The following is a 17043-nucleotide window of genomic DNA, read 5'->3' on the forward strand; positions in this document are numbered from 1 at the left end:
GTCATTTCAGAAATAGTCCTCTGATTTCTCTTAAAAGCAATTTCTAATTTCCATTTTAATCGAAAACTAGCTTTACATTTCTTCAGTCCTAATCCTAGTGACAACAAGAGGAAGGGATTAGATTATATTGACATCCATAAAGCAATTAAAATGTACACATCAGAATCCCAGGAAACCTGATCACTACTATAGCTTTTGGGATACAAAGGAGAAAAGCTCATTTTTTCCGTTTATTCTCTTTACTCCTGACCTTCAAAGAATTTAACTATAGAAGGGGCAGACTTCCTTCCAAGGACCAAATCATAGTTATTTGACAGGTGTGGAAAAGGCATTATTGCTTTCAGGATTCCCTTTCCAGTAATACCACTGACTTGCTGAAAAATCTTATCCAGAAAGACACTTCACCTCTCCAAGCCTCTGTTTCCTTTTCTACAAAATGGGGGAAATAACATTAGTTTAGTTTTGTTTTAAGATTCTATTTTTAAGTAATCTCTACACCCAATGTGGGGTCTGAACTCACAACCCCAAGATCCAGAGTCATGTGCTCCACTGACAAAGCCAGCCAGGTGCCCCAACATTAGTGTTGTTTTGAGGCTCAAATGAAATCACAGGTGTAAAAAATATCTTTGTGTGAGCAGTGGGAGAAATGTATATGGTGTATTATTTGAACTCAATATCTTTACCCCGATGAGCTTCCACAGATCCAGGTAGCTTTGGGGGACCAGGACCCGGAATGCATTCTGCTCCCTTGGGTCTTTGAGAGTCAAAGGGAATGTCTTTGGAGTGTGCCAGGAGGGGACTTCCAGCAGGGAATAGCTGCATACCAGCAAGTGCTACTGTGGACTAAGCTTATATTCTAGTGGTGGGAGACAGATGGTCTCCCCTAAGCAAGTAAATATATAGTATGTCAGGCTAAGTGCTGTGAAGAAAAACAAAGCAGGATAAGAAACACAGAGAGTAATGAAAGTTGAGAGTACTATTTTGGAAAGAATATAAAATCCTTTGAACACAGTTCCAGGAAGAGGGAATACAAAGAGTAAAAGGCTGAGATGGGAAAATGCTTGACACATTAAGAAGAGCAAGGAGGCCAATGTGGCTGGAGTAGATTAGCATGGGGGCAGATAGTTGGAGAGGAAGTTGAGAGAGGTGGCTGAGGCTCAAGTGGGTCATTAAAAGGATTTCTTTGTGATTGCCATGGGAAGCTAAAGAGAGGAGTGTCATGATCTGATTTAATGTTTTAACAGGATCACTCTGGCTGCTGTGGGAAATAGACTGCACAGAATCAAAGGTAGAAGCAGGGAGACCAATTATGAAGCTAGTGCAGTAATTTGGAAAGATGTATGTAGGCAATGAGAGAGAGATTCTGAATATATTCTGAAGGTGGAACTGAAAGGATTTGCTGATGTGGATAGGAGAGAAAGAATAGTATCAAGGATGAATCTAAGGTTTTTGGCCTGAGGAACTGGAAGAATGAGTTGTCATTTACTGGTGTAGAGAAAACTGCAGAGGAACCGGTTTAGAAGGGAATAGGAGGATAGAAAGTAAAAATTTCTTTTCAAGTAGAAGTTTGAAATAATAATAGCTGACTTTTTGAAGTCTTAACTATTTGCCTGGCTCCTAGTGCTTTGAGGTCTTAACTAATTTAAACTTAGGGCAACTTGTTAGGTAAGTAACACTCCCATTTTACAGATGAAAACTCAAGCACAGAGGGGGTAAATAAGTGGCCCAAGATTACATAAATAGTCGTGTTGCTGGAATACAAACCTAAGCCTGGATCTAGCTCCAGAGACCAGGCTATCCGATAGCTTTGATAGTCTAGCAAACATCCAAATGGTGATGTTGAGTAGGCAGTTAGATACTATATGAGTCAGGAGTTGAGGAGAGAAGTCTGGTTTAACAGTACGAAACTCAGACATAGTGACAGATATAGCTGGAAAGGTAAGTTAGAGCCATCCACTATAAAGGGAGACATGGTTACAAGAAGATAAAATGATGAGCTCAAGCCCCCAAGACAACCTTTCCTCTCAGGTATGGTTACCCCATCAGTCCTGCTTCTTAGAGCCAAGGAAGGTACAAACCAAGCCACTTATGGGTGCCCCCAAATGCTACCCTCCATGCTCTTGCCTAGAATGTCCTTCTTTCTCTTTCTTATCCACATCCAGGACACCTAGTGCCCTGCATAATCCCTGGCAGATAGTAGATACTAAAAAATATTGGTTAATGAAGGCCTCTTCTCTGCCCACTCTCAACCTTTATCATGGCACTTTTCAGGAGGCATTCTAACTATCCACTTATCCATCTTTCTCCCTCATTAGTTGGTGACTCTCTCAAAGCCAGGGACCCTGCTGAATTTGTTTCTCTTGTTTATAAACCTATCTTAGCTCCAGAATACCGCCCCCCCTCCTCCGCCATAATCTCTGCATTGAGTACCTATTTTCTGCCTTATCTGTGCCAGGCTTTAGAGATGCCAGCACCATCATCAACAGAAGCAGCAAGATGAATAATATCGTTGGGAACAAGGAAACAAAACCAAACCAGGAAAGTTGTAGGGAGGAAGACTAGCTTACATTTGATGCCCTTTCTAGAGAAGGAAAGTTGATGGTGGGGAAGAGATTCTCTACTGGCCACAAAGACTATTCACCACCACCTTATGTTTGAGAAGCTCAGATGCTTCCTGTCCAGGCTGAGGGAAGGGGAGGGGAGGAGTGGTGTGTTAATAGAGTGGGAACGAGGAACTGACCGAAAGCTATTGTATACAAGCAAATAAGACATAGTTGTGTCTTCAGGGAGCTTACAGTTTGGGGAGGGTGAGCAGGACAGGAAATATAAACATACCGTTGATGTACAGTGTGATAAGTTCTGTAGTTGGGGATACATGTGTCTTCAAATTTGTTCTGTTCTGAAGGGCAGAAGCTACCAATAGAGTTCAGTGAAGTATGAAAAGTCACTTTCAGACCATCAGAGCAATCTCACGGTGTAGTAGGGGTCTCAGGAAAGGAAAGACTTTGCTATCTGTAGAGATGTAAGGGCTAGGTTGCATGATCCCATGAGTGTGTCATAGAGGAGGCCCTAGACCCAAATGTGAGGGTCAACCAAATGGCCTTTGAGTACATTCTAGCATCAGCAGTCCCTTTTCTTTCTCTCAGCCTGAGGATGTCATTTATAAAACAAAGAGGGTTGGAGGATCAAATAAAGCTCGTTCTATTCAGCCATCTTATATCTATCAAACACAAGTGAATGAAAAATAATTCTACTTGGAAACATTGAAGGGAGATCCTATAATTGCCCCCCAAAGTAAAAGGCATCTGAAATGACAAAACAGGGGTATGATTACCCTTGGCCTCACAGTCCTCTCACGTGAAGCTGAATATAGATTTCAGCTAGGAGATTGGGTCACTTTGCTTCTCAGATTAAAGCCCTGACTTTCTTCTTGATAAGTAGCAGATCTCCATGATGCTAATTAAGAGACAACAAGTTATCTACCTTGGTTCTGAAATTAGAAAATGATTGAGGGATAAAGTGAGATGAATTTTCTTTGGAGTTGGAAAAGATTTAGGGAAAGGCATACTAACAAAGATACATTATTAAAGCGCAATATTTACAAATCCCAAAGAAGCTTTTAGGGATTTAGGGATTTAATCTTTGACTTTTAAAATCAGCTTTCCATCATCAGTCAAAATACCGATGAGCATTAAAAAGCTGCAGGGAGCAGTGAGACAGGCACTTACCTACTGCTAGTGCAAGTACAAATTGATAGTTTGTCTAGGAAGCAGTTTGGCAAAGTATGTGAAAACTCTTAGCACGTCACTTCTCATCACCTCTGCTGATATTGCCCTGATCTGAGGCCCATCATCTATTGCTAGGAGTTTGCAGTAGCCTTCTAACTGGTCTCTGCTTCTCTACACTGCCCACATTATACTCTGCTTTCAACACAGTGATCAGAGTGACCCTTTTCAAACGAAAGTCAGATCATATTATTCTTCTGCTCAAACCCCTGTGATGTCTTCTCATTTCACTCAGAATGAAAGAGAAGTCCTTTCAATAGGACTATGAGGCCCTGTGTGAACTGTCCAGCCCTTTACCTCTCTGACTTCCTCTACTGCTACTGTCCCCCTGATTTGTTCCACTTCAGCCGTACTGGCCTCTTTGCTGTTCCTCGGACACATCCCATAGGCTTTCCACTTAGGGGCTGTGTACATTTTCCTTCATCTGAAATGCTCTTTCTTTAGCCATCTGCTCGGTTAACTTTATTTCCTTCAAGTCTTTGTGAAAATCTTACCTTCTCAATGTGTCTTATATTGGTTACCCTATTCAATATGGCAGTGCCTCCGTCCAACACTCTGGCACTTCTTACACTCTCTACCCTGCCATTTTTCTCTTTTCCATAGCACTTTAGACTGTGTTTATTCATATTTACTATTTATCCACTGCCTTCTCCTACCTTTTTAAAATACAAGTTCCACAAGTACAGGCATCACAGTGTCTGGCACAGAGTAAATACTCAAATATTTGTTGAATGGATGAGCTTTAAAAATAGCACTATCTTTTGACCTAGAAATCTCACTTCTAGAATCGTTCCTAAAATAGAGATTTAGCCAAAGATTTATTTAGGTTGTTCTCATAGCTGCATTTACTATAATGAAAATTTGCAAACAACCTAAACATCTAAAAACAGAGTCATGGTTAAATGATTTGATATCTACATAATGGAATATCATAAAGATGTTTAAAATAATGTTTTTGAGTAATATGTAGTTAATATGGAAAAATACTTATAATGTTAAAGTGAAAAAGTAGAATATAAAACTACATATACCCCTACCTCACACCATTTACAAAAATGGATTGGTAATCTAAATATAAGAGCCAAAACCATACAACTTGTAGAAGAAACCATAAGGTTAAATCTTCATGACCTTGGATTTGGCAATGGATTCTTAGATATGACACCAAAAGCATGAGCAACAAAACAAAAAAATAGGTAAATTGGACTTCATCAAAATTAAAAATTTTTGTGCATCAAAGGCATTGTCAAAAGGAAAAGATAACCCATGGAATATGGGAGAAAATATTTGCAAATCATATACCTGATTAGGGTTTAATATTCAGATTATATAAAAGATTCCTTAAACTCAACAACAGAACCAAGTGACCCAATTTTTTAAATGGGCAACTATTTTGAATAGACATTTCTCCAAAGAGGTATATGATGACCAATAAGCACATGAAAAGATGCTCAACATCATTAATCATTAGGGAAATGCAAATTGAAATCACAGCAAGATACCACTTCATTCCTACTAGGATGGCTATAATTAAAAAAAAAAAAAAGGTAACAACTGTTGCTGAGGATATGGGAAAATTGAAACCCTAATACATTGCTGATATGAATGTAAAATGGTATAGCCACAATGCAAAACAGTTGGGTGGTTCCTCAGAAACCACCAAAGGATAAATGGTAAATAGATGTGGCATATACATACAGCGGATAATCATTCAGCCTTAAAAAGGAATGTAGTTTCAGTACATGCTTAAACATGGGCATATCTCAAAAACATTATGCTAAAGTGAAAGAAGCTAGACACAAAAGGGTAGTATATGATTCAATTTATATGAAATATCTAGAATAGGTAAATTCATAGAAACAAAGTAGATTAGAGGTTAACAGGAGCTATGGTTAGAGGGAATGGGATATTATTGCTTAATGGGTATAGAGTTTAGAGTGATTAAAAAGTTTTAGTAACAGATAGTGGGGATGTTTGTACAACATTGTGAACATGATTAATGACACTGAATTATACACTTAAGTGGTTAAAATCACAAATTTTGTTGTATGTATTTTGTCCCAATAAAAATTTCCAAAAAAGGGGCTCCCTGCAGGCTCAGTTGGTAGAGCATGTGACTCTTGGTCTTGGGGTCGTGAGTTCAAGCCCCACATTGGAGAGTAGATTGTACTTAAAAAAAAAAATCCTTTAAAAATTAAACAACAACAACACCAACAATATATAACATGCAGTGGCAGGCTAGATCTAGCTTGTGTGCACCCTCTAGAGCCAGTTGTGAGCGCCTTTTCCCAACTACTCCTTCAGTGACATTGGTAGCTTGAAATTAGCCATGGTGGGAGTATTTCTACCATGGAACTTGGCAAATGCTAGAAATAGAACTCCACTTCAATCCCCTCAAGCCAGTTGTTAAATATTTACCAGAACACCACTGAATATATGTGAATATATAAAAATGTATAGAAAACTCCAGAAGGATAGCTGTTACCACCTTGGGGGAGTAGAGTAGTGTTGCAGCAGGAATGTGAGAGTAAACTTAGACTTTTTACCACATACACTTTGATGGTGTTTCCATTTTTCTTTTTTACAATGAGTACGTAGACATACAATTCTTACACTGTTTTTTTAATGTTTACTTTTATTTTTGAGAGAGAGAGAGACAGAAAACACAAACTGGGGAGACTCAGAGAGAGAGACACGCAGAATCTGAAGCAGGCTCCAGGCTCTGAGCTGTCAGCACAGAGCCAGATGCAGAGCTCGAACCCACGAACTGTGAGATCATAATCTGAGCCCAAGTCGGATGTTTAACCAAATGAGCCACCAGGAGCCCCATTTCTTGTGCTATTTTTTAAAAAAAGAAAAATCTGCATGTATTAGGATGGTGGTATTGGTGCCTTTTCTCAAGAGGCTAAAAGGTGGTCACATATACTGTCTGAAAAAAAAGGCCCATAAAGAGGCTGAAGGCCAACCCTGGGACTTGGATTCTGTTTCCTTTTCTTGTCCAATTAATTGGGGCTTTTTTGTCTCTTCACAGGTTACCCTACAGCCTACCCCGCAGCAGCCCCTGCCTACAATCCCAGTCTGTACCCCACCAATAGCCCCAGTTATGCTCCAGGTAAGGAGAAAGTGAAGACAGCAGTGGTGCCTGGGGTGGGAGGTGGGACTCTGTTTGGAAAAACAAACCCACCTGCTGGCCTTTTCCTGTCCTTAATTGCTCTGGACTCCGCCCATCCAGGCCTGATTCTCCTGGGAGTCCCCTCTGGGAACTGGGGGCAGTTGAGCCTAAGGGTTGGGGTGGGAATAGAATCTCCTCCGTTCTCCTTGGGATTTAAGGTTGGCCCATCTTTTCTCTGCTGGAATATCTGAAACATGCATCCTCTTCACAGAACCTTTTCTGCTCTCCCAAACAACGTCCAAATCAGTTCTTTGCTCGGTTTTCCCTAAGGCTGCCATTGAGACACACACAGATGCAAACACACACACACCAGACTGCCTGGGTGTGGATTTGGAAGAGAGTGAGAGACTTGCCACCAGAGGATAAAGAACTGCTTTTCAGGCTGAGGCAAGGAACCTGTTTTTCACAAATCACAAAGGCCTAGCATTCCTTTATCTTACCCATTCCTGGATAGAGATTGATACAGATTTGAAATGTTAAAAAAATAAAAAATTGTTCTCATTTGGGCTAGGAGCAGTGCAGAGGTCTTACCACCAATACTAACCCTCATACTTAGTGGGTGCTTTAACACTCAAGGGGCCGGAGAAAGAATCTGGATGCTGCATGTAGAAAGTCCTGGGTTTGAATCCTGATTACTCAACTCACTAGTTATGAGGCCTTGGACAAAATAGTTCTCTCAGAGAAATGTGCTACTTACTTACCTCAGGGGTGTAGATGGTTTTAAGTAAGTTCCTCTTCATTTACTCAACAAGTATTTATTTGTTGAATGTCCTCCACACTAGAATAGAGAAAAAGAGCCATCTTTGCCTAAATAACTTCTAGTTCATTTGGGAGTTGGCATATAAACAAATTCATAGCTGTGCAGTGTGATGAAAGGGTACAGGACGCTTCACAGGGGGTCTCTCAATAGAGACCTGAGGGAGAAGCAGGAGACATTCTTTTAAGCACATAAGGAAAGAATTGGACGTTCTAAACAGAGTAGATCCTGGGCAAAGGAATGGTGATGTGGGAATGGTTGAAGCACACTGTAGGGGTGGGGATAATAGATGAATCTGAACTACAGATGTCCAAGGGCCAGATTTGGAAAGGCCTTAAATGCCATAATCATACCCCCCCCCCCGCCATGTTCTTGTTTAGTAATGATTATTCTAGAGTTAAAAAGCTTGAAAAGACCTTAGAGATCCTCCAGTTCAGCTCCTTCTCTTGACAAGAGAGATCCAGAGATAAACAGTGTTTTGTCCAAATTACTCAATGATGCAGCAATAGCATATGAACTAGAACCCTTGGCAGATCTTCGAGTTCTTGGTCTCATGCTTTTCTGTGCCAATCCAGCATTCATCCTACCATTGTTCCCTTTCTTCTGGAATATTTAAATAAGAGAAGAACATGGTCTGTGTCAGAAGACCTAGATGTGAGTTCTGACTGTCACTTCTTAAATTAACAACCTTAGAGTCACTCGACCTCTCTGAACCTCAGTTGCCCCATTCTAAAGTAGGGATCATTTTGTAATCATACACACACACATACCGTGAACTCCCTCTTTTTTGAGAGACAAAGTACTATTTTATGCAAATAAGTGATGTTAACCCCTAAAGTCTTTACATAGGTATGTCATTCCACAGACATTTATTTTGGCCCTGCTATGCCCAAAGCACTCTGGAAGACACTGCATGTGATTCAGATTTGAGAAAGCTGAAGTCATTGACCTCAAAGAGCTTGTGAGGGTAGGAGTAATCCACAAGCTAAAACGTCTCTATCTCAGCATTAATAGTTTATTCTATATCCACTTTTAATCAACAAGATACATGTTTCCAAAAAAATGTGTAATAGGCAGAAACAATGAAAGCTACAGAAATTTACCCTGATAAAAGATTTAATCAAATTTGATAAGATCTGTCTTAAAAACTACGGTGGTTTTGATTATCAAGTATCTCACAATATAGAAATGATTTAAATTTAAATGCTGTGAGATCTGTGAATTGGCTTGGTAAACTATCTGGTCTAAAACAAAATGAGGTGAGTAATTTCACAAGGTCAGCTAAGGTCAGGATGAAGAAGATGTGTGTGTGTAGTCAGGAGGCCACCAGTGACCTACGGAAGCAGAGTCAATGAAATGGGGAGCCCGGGAGTGAAGAAGCAGTTAGCAGGCAGAGCCTGCTCTTACAAGAGACTTGACTACAAGGGAAAGGAGAACATGGGAAGGTGGGGTTAAAGGAGGCATTTTTTTAGATGTGAGCATGATTAAGCGTGTGAGCATGTAAGCGCTGATGGGAAGGAGCAAATGAGGAGGATAAGTCAGAGAGGCTGCCAGATAGAGCCAGGCCTTCAAGGAAGCTTTGCTGAGGTGGGAGATCTAGAGCTCTGTTCTCTTCTTTGTTTGGGGGAGCAGGTGGACGGGGCTGCCTCACACAGGAGGGCAGCTCTTCCTCTCCGACTACAGGAAAGGTCACAGATGCACGTGCTTAGAGTAAATTGTCCAGTGGAAAGTGGAGAGTTCTTGTTTAATGACTTTGATTTGCTGTTGGAGAGGTGAACAAGGATAGAGGGAGGGTTCTTAAGGAGAGAGGTCAATGTGTGAAAGCCTTACTGGAAGGGGAAGGATAAGTGTCACCAGCAGGTGACACAGTCGTGTAACAGGAGGCTCCACTGAGGGTGGAGGCCATGAATTCTTCAAGGCTCTAATTCCAGCACTGGGGCATTTTCTCATAATGTACAGAATTTATGGTGCTGGTTTGTGGAACTGTTTGAGGATTAGTTTAGCAAGAAAGTGGAAGGACAGGGAATAAAAATAAATAGATAATATTTGTTGAATGGTTCCTATGTACCAGGGACTATTTTAAGCTCTTTATGGATATTGACTTGTTTTCTATCACAACAAACCTTTGAAGTCATTACTATTGTTATTCCCATTTTCCAAGTGGGAAAACTAAAATTTAGAGGAGTTAGGAACTAGCCCAAAGATCCAAACTCAGGCATCCTGCCACCACACCTGCATGTGGTCTGTGGCCGGCCAGAGAGAAATTGAGAAGTTAGACTAGAGCAACCAGACTAGAGAGAACAGACAGAAGGAGCCTGGGACTGTGGGGAAAAAAAGAGGAGCGATTGGAAAGCTTCCAGCGTGTATAAAGTACTGATTAGGTCTTAATTTTAAAACAAACAAATATCATCCCACTTCTAACTTGATTTTCCCCAATTTTATGTTTTCAAAATTTCACCATATGTCTAAGCTATGACTGAAGCAACCTGACCATTTCCTTAGAAACCCATACAATCCACTGTAGAGCGTGGTATTCCCACATTGTGTCAGAAGGCCCCTAACTAGAAGCTGGAAGGACTGATTTTGATGTGACCTTGAGCAGATCCCTTTCCTTTGGAGTTAGACACACCCCACTGGTCTGTTCCATATTTTCAGAGGCCAGCCTCTGCATTCACCAGGTCTCCTGACTGCAGTAGGGGAGCTCCTGCTGAGGAAGGGCCGGCTCAAGGGCAGTGTAGGTTACTCTCAGCTTCCTGCTAGAAGCAGCCATTTGTGATGCTGAGAGATGCCTGTGGGGTAGAAGCCTGCAAAGAGCCAGGCTCTCAGGTTTAAATTTCTCTCAGCTTCTTCAAGGAGACCAAGAAGTTGCTTCAGAGAGAGCTATTTTTAGCAGCTCTGAGTACTCTAAGATGTCATCTGTTCACGATGCAGGGAAACATTTCACTCTTTCATTGGTTCTGAAAGCAGTGTGGGTACTTGGAGCTTTTTTCTAAGCTCTTAATGACTTCGGGGATCTTATTTAAGGACCATTTGGCTCTGCAGGAAGCAGGAGCCAACTGAGACTCGTTCTCAGAATCTGAAAACCAAAGGATGTATCACATTATTGGTAATCTGACCTGAAAATGAAAGAAAAGGATAAACAGAATAACTAATGTAGATAGAAATGAAATACCTCCTCACAAGAGATGTGTTTATAAACCATTTTCACCTACTGTCTCACTTGATTTCATAGCGACTTTATGAAGTACAAATACAAATTGTTCCTGTTTTGTATGTGACAAACCTGGAGAAGGGCAAGGGAAAGGAATTTGTGCTTCCTGAATACCTGCCATATTCCAGGCACTGTGTGAGTCGTGACACAGATGTTAATTTTTACTTTAGTCTTGTGTGAGTTGAATCTTCCTGCCTCCAGTTTTGCTCAGAGGTTAAATAACTTGTCCCAAGTTGCACAGCTAAAAAGCAGTGGAGCCAGAATTCAAACCCAGTCTGTCTGACCCTACAGCCCCTCCTGTAGCACCTCACTTCCCCAGAAGTTTCAAGTGATGAAGTACCTCTGCATTGGTCCTAGCCCTCTGGGGCTTTACAGAGAGCTCTTCAGAGGCCAAAGGTGATGATTTTGAACCCTGAACCTTTACTTCCTCTCACACACAAAGCCTCTGTCATGTGTGAAGTCCCTCTGCAGTTCAAGAGCACTAACTTGGGTCAGATGCCTGGAAGATGCAGTGGCGTCAAGGAAGAGTGCTTCTCTTCAATGAATGGGCTTTCCTGGATGGCAAGTCTGTCATTCCCTCCAGGGTAGAGACACTTCACGCCCTGTGCATTCACTGTTTCTTATGTAGCCTGGGGGAAACTGCTATCTTGAGACGGTCTGTTTTTGTAACTGCAATGTATACTACTTTGCACAAGTTCTTAGTGGTAATTTCAACTAACATTTCTATCCAACAGAGTTTCAGTTCCTGCATTCAGCTTATGGTAGGAGAGCTATTTTTCCTCATCTGTATTATGGCCTATGAATGTGTTATCTCGTAACAACAGTAGATTCCCTCTCCTTCCCTCCCCAAATCCCATCCCTTAGGCTTGGGCTCCCCCAGGTGGCTCAGCAGCAGTTCCTAAAGCATGCAGGAACATGTCTGATGGTGCAAAATCATGGGTTGGAGACACACATGAACCGTCCCCTAGGGCAGCAATGAAGGATCATGGCACTAAAAGGCGTCTTTCCCCTTCCTCACCTCCGGGGTCCCATCTGACCTAGGTCAGAAACTTTCACCCTAACCTGGCTGCTGAATTCAAACAATCAAGTGAACAAAATTCTTCAGCCTGTATGGCTCCTCTCTGTTGGCTTTGTGGCAGCTCCTGTGGAGGAGTACCTGGATCATGCCTATAAGAACCCCAAAACAATCTGCCCCAGGATCAGATTTTCCATCTCCATTGGCAGTCTGACATGTTTGAAAGACCTGGTTGACTTTAGATACAATCTGTTCCCTTAGCCCAAATCTTGAGCTCTAGCTCATTTTCAGGGCATTTTCCTGGATGGTGAGAGGTGAGGGCCAAGTGTGCTAACTAAGTGGGCAGTGTGGACTCCAGGCCCAAAGCACCACGGGAACTTCTGGGCACCTGTGAGGGTCCCAGCAGTGTAACTGGACTAGGTCCTTTTTGTCACAGACAGTAAGGGACCATGAGAGGGACTTGCCACTTTCACTACTCTCACCTGGGCTGCTCAGGACAATGTTTTCATTAAAATCTCTGCACACTTTCTCAGCTTTTAACCTTGAATTATTTGGATGTTGAATATTGAATTTGTGTATGGCGCATCTTTCAGGAGATGAGCTGTGAAATTTCTCCTTGCCACTGCTGTGGGCTGGGTGATCTTGGGCAATTTGCTAATGTCTCCAAGCCATAGATAGTGTTTTGTTACAGATGTTCTCTCAGCTCCCTCTAATGTTAGCAGTCTATCCTCTTATAATTTTATTATTTTTGCCAGTCACAGACCTGTTTCTCTTATCATTTATGGAGAGTCCATTTTTTGTTTGCCTCAGGATCAATGAACTTGGACAGAAGATTCCATAAAAAGTGAGAGAAGTTCTCATGCTTTCTCACCCCTCTAGTTATAGCATCTGAAATAGAAATACTAAAAAGTATGTGCGGAGCTCTTCTCTTCACAGAATGCTTTGTGCCAGACCCTGCACTGGCTCTTTAGAGATAAAGACTAGTGACACAAGGTCCCTATTCTAAAGGAACTCAATTTAGTGGGGGAGACAGACAAGCCAGCAAGTACAGGGGTTTCTAAGAATCACAGAAACTGGGATAGCGAACCATGTGGGATATATGAAGGGGCTGTGGTCAAAGGGTGGGGAAAAGAAAAGACTTCATAGTAGAGGCAAGCTCATGATTGATGGCTTAATAAATCTTTACCAGGTGGCATTTGGGGAAAGACAGGCCAAGAAGAGTGAACCATGAGCAAAAATACAGAGATGTGCTGTGACACTCCTTGGCATATTCTGGGAATGATAAAGTTTGTGTGGCTATAGTGTAGGGTTGGAAAGTGAGAACAGTGAGAGACTAGAGAGATCACAGGGCTAGATCATGAGGGGCCTTGAATGCCACACAAGAAGTTCAGTCTTAGCCTGTAGGCAGTGGAGAACCGTGGAGTGTTCTTAAGATTTTGTGATTAGGTTTAGGTCTTAGAAATGTCTCTTGATTGCAGTTTGTAGATTGAAGTTGGCAGGTGTAAAAACAGAACAATGAGGAAGCAGTTGCAGTAGTGAAGAGCTGATGAGAACTTAAATTAGAGCTGTCTATAACTGTGGGGATGGAAGACGAGCAGATACCAGAATTAGAAACTGTTAAGACTGGATGACACTTCACTTTGATCCTCACGTCAACAATATGAAGCAATCAGAGAGAAGTTATTACTGCTGTGTTATGAGACAACAAAATAAAGATTAAGTGACTTGCCCAAGGTCCCCCAGCTAGTAAGTGGCACAGCCCAGGTTAGAACTCAGATTTCCTGACCTACTGCATTATTCAGGATGATGGTCCCTTGCTGCCTCTCTTCCTTGTAAGTGTGCTTAACAGATTGTTCAAAGTGTCAGAGGGCGTGAGGGCCCCGTATCCAGGGAAGTGAACAACCCAGCACCTGGATGTGGGCAGCATGCTGTGACTGGGCCATGGCCCTTCACTGCCAAGGGTGTGTTCTCTCTCTCTCTCTCTCTCTCTCTCTCTCTTTCTTTCTCCCTTTCTCTCTCTCTCTCTCTCTCTGTCTCTCTCTCCTTTTTAAATTGAAGAATACATATACAGTAGTACATAAAGTGCACTAGTCTCAAATGTACAGCTCAGTAATATTTGACATATGTATACACTTGTATTTTACTACCACCTAGTTGAAAGTGTAGAACATTTCTAGGAGTTGGTACCTTTCATGGCACCCAAGAGCAGGCATGCCTGTCAGAGCAGCCTCCTCTATTACTGTGCCTCTAAAGTTTCAGTTGGATTGTCGCTATCCCACAACTGAGCTCTCAGTTGCTACCACCAACAGAATGGGTTACTTTAGAATTTTACATGGAAGAGGAAGATCATATGGCACAATACAACAGACCAATGAGGAAGTCAAGTTGACAGCTAATATTTGTTGGTTTTTGTAGCCTTCATATTTGTCCAGTTTTAAATTATAAAGTACTCAAATATAGAGAGAAACATAGAAAATCCCAATATTTGTTTTCTTTTCTTTTTTAATGAAACCAGAAGGAAATACCCACTTCTTCAGGACATATACAGTTTAGTTCACTTGATCAGTTAGATAAGACATAATCAAAGGCACAGTCGCACTTGCTTCTTTCCTGGTTAATCTGGAATGTTATTTTATTGTGCATAATGCTGTCTTGTTCACTCTCTGGTTGGCGTGTGGCTGTGTTGCATCCCCAGCTAGCCCATAAATACCTTGTGTGCGGTGACCATGACCCACATGTGTTCCTGTCCACTGTGGCGCTCCCCTCAGTGCTGAGTGCAGTGTAGGCTTCAGTTACTCTTTGGTTAATCTTGATTTGCTTTAATTGTCATGCAGTCCTTCAGACTGATGTCAGACTTTTGGCTTATGATGAAAATTATGGTGAAGTATGCACCACTTGGGGGAAAAAACTGGCCTGGAACAGGACATCCAAATTTTCTGTGGCTAAATTCAGGCCTTCTGCTCCCTGATGGAACCCTGTAGGGTCTTGAGAACATCTGACTTCTCAGAATTACATGTTTCACTTTTTAGGAAGTTGTTTGGAGTGACCAGGGCTTTCCAGCCACATTGAGTGGCAGATTCTAAATTTGGAGACATCTTGATAAGATTTTTCAACACTAATTGGATCCTTTATTAATCCCCACCCCCTGCTCCCACCCCGGGGAAAAGAAACTCAAGGTAATTGTTTAAAATTGACTGCCCTCCTCCTGTATTGTTTGCAGAACCATGTCTTGGTGTCCAGCAAAGGCTTTGGACTCTGCATGGAATTCTGCTGGGTGTCCATTTCTTCTGCCAGAAATCTCCTTTTAGTGTCACTTTCCTGCCCATGATTTCCTTCTCATTTCTCAGCATCTGCTGTATATATTGCGGGCCATTAATGCAAGCGCAGAGTCAGCCTAGAACAGCTACACTTCTAGCCTTAGTTTGGCAAAACAGCAGGGTCCTTGACCTCTTCCTCTGGCCTCAGTACTCCCAAGGCCGAAGGAACCAGAGGCATTACCTGTTACCTGGATGGGCAGAGGGGTTATGGGATCTCTCTGGAGGCGGGCTGTCCTTGCCCTGGCAGAATCAGAGTGGACAGGCATACTTCTCATGCCACCGTGCTGCACCTTAGCCCCTTGTTAAAATGTTTCCAGTATATCCAACTATTGCCAGTGTAGCCCCCACATCCTGCTAATGTTCTTTAAAACTCCTCATACCCAAGATGTTATTTGAGTGGAAAAGATACTATTAAAATTGTTCTTCCTACTCTAAACAGAAATTTGGGTCAAGAATGGTTTCTCCTTTAGGAGAAAGTATATCAACAGAAATCTCTAAAAAGTTAGGCATTTCCCCCCTTTGAAACCCTCTTTCCTCTCTCCTTCCCCACAGGATACCATGAAGGTAAGTTTTTTGAGTCATTCCCCACTTCCAGATCATATGAAACATCATCCTTCAAATTTCTCAGGCTAAGCTTCAGGTGAACCTGAGAAGTGTTTGCAGATTTCTTTCAGACTGGGCCTCATCTCTATTTTACACCTATCCCAAGTTTGACATAGAATTTCTTAATGGCCCAGCAGATCATCTCTAATTCATGAGGAGATATCTCAGGTGGGGCACAGCAGCACCTCAATAGGAGGTATAAAGGGTGTGCAAGATGTTTATCTGTCTGGCTCCAGCTGGGTGTACAGAAGAAGAAGGAATGGGAAGAGCCCCCGTGGACAGCCTATGCCTCCTGAACCACCACAGCTCAGTCCCTTTAAAAGAGATGGCAGTCCAGCAAGGTTCATGTCACGTGATAATTCTTTTGAGGTCTCTCTTTGAAAACAACTTATTAAATACCCCCCAGGTGAGATTTCAGACATGAAAAATGAGTACTTGGTTGATGTGGCCCAGTACACAGTCAAAGGCTCCAAGTTGTGACATATTCATAAGAAAGCGGCTAAGGAATATCCCAGAGCCTTAGGCCAGAATGTCAGTAGGAGGTGGTATTCATAGGCATCTTCATAAGGTTTTGGTAGTGGATAGAAAACCCTGGCTCTCTTAGTGTAAACTCAGATTTCCTTGGTTTCAAATCATTTGGAAGCTCACTTCAGCACTCCCGCAACCCATTCGCCCATCTCAGAAAGGCTGAACCATCCTGTGTGTCTGAACAGGGCCCCTTGGGTTATATGTTTCCATCCAGCACAAGACCCTTGCTTTGTGTCTGTGATTGGTGGTGCCCACTTCTTATTTCTGCCTAATGCCATTCTTGTGTCTTCCCTTAAGCAACTCTGCTGATGAAACAGGCCTGGCCACAGAACTCGTCTTCCTGTGGTACTGAAGGCACCTTCCACCTCCCAGTGGACACCGGGACCGAGAACCGAACTTACCAAGCATCCTCTGCGGCTTTCAGTAAATACAGCCTGTCTCCTCCTTTCCTTGTTCCCCTTGGTTGGGACTGATTTGTCTCTTAGAAAGAAAGGAAAGGGCACTTTTAAAACTGACCTTATAAGACACTTATTTTAAGAGGTTCTCCTACCCACACAAAAAATTGACCTTCCTCATACAGGGAAGGTCATCCTCTTTGATCATGTACCCGGCTTTGGGGAGACACAAAGCAGTGAGGGAGGGAGGAGGAAGTATG

The 17043-nt window shown here is 42.2% G+C and overlaps 1 protein-coding gene across 4 annotated transcripts in view; it reads left to right on the forward strand.

Annotated features, from left to right (window-relative positions):
- Positions 1-17043, forward strand: part of FAM168A (family with sequence similarity 168 member A) — a 203730-nt gene that overhangs the window by 175587 nt on the left and 11100 nt on the right. For 2 of the 4 annotated variants that reach the window (XM_058687838.1, XM_058687837.1), the window contains 3 exons: positions 6817-6897; positions 11660-11686; positions 16686-16811. In XM_058687838.1, the coding sequence (XP_058543821.1) occupies positions 6817-6897; positions 11660-11686; positions 16686-16811 (234 nt within the window). The remainder of the gene's footprint in view (positions 1-6816; positions 6898-11659; positions 11687-16685; positions 16812-17043) is intronic. The other 2 variants (XM_058687840.1, XM_058687839.1) reach the window with 2 other exon arrangements.

This window comes from Neofelis nebulosa, chromosome 10, assembly GCF_028018385.1.
Source record: "Neofelis nebulosa isolate mNeoNeb1 chromosome 10, mNeoNeb1.pri, whole genome shotgun sequence".
Lineage (NCBI taxonomy): Eukaryota > Metazoa > Chordata > Mammalia > Carnivora > Felidae > Neofelis > Neofelis nebulosa.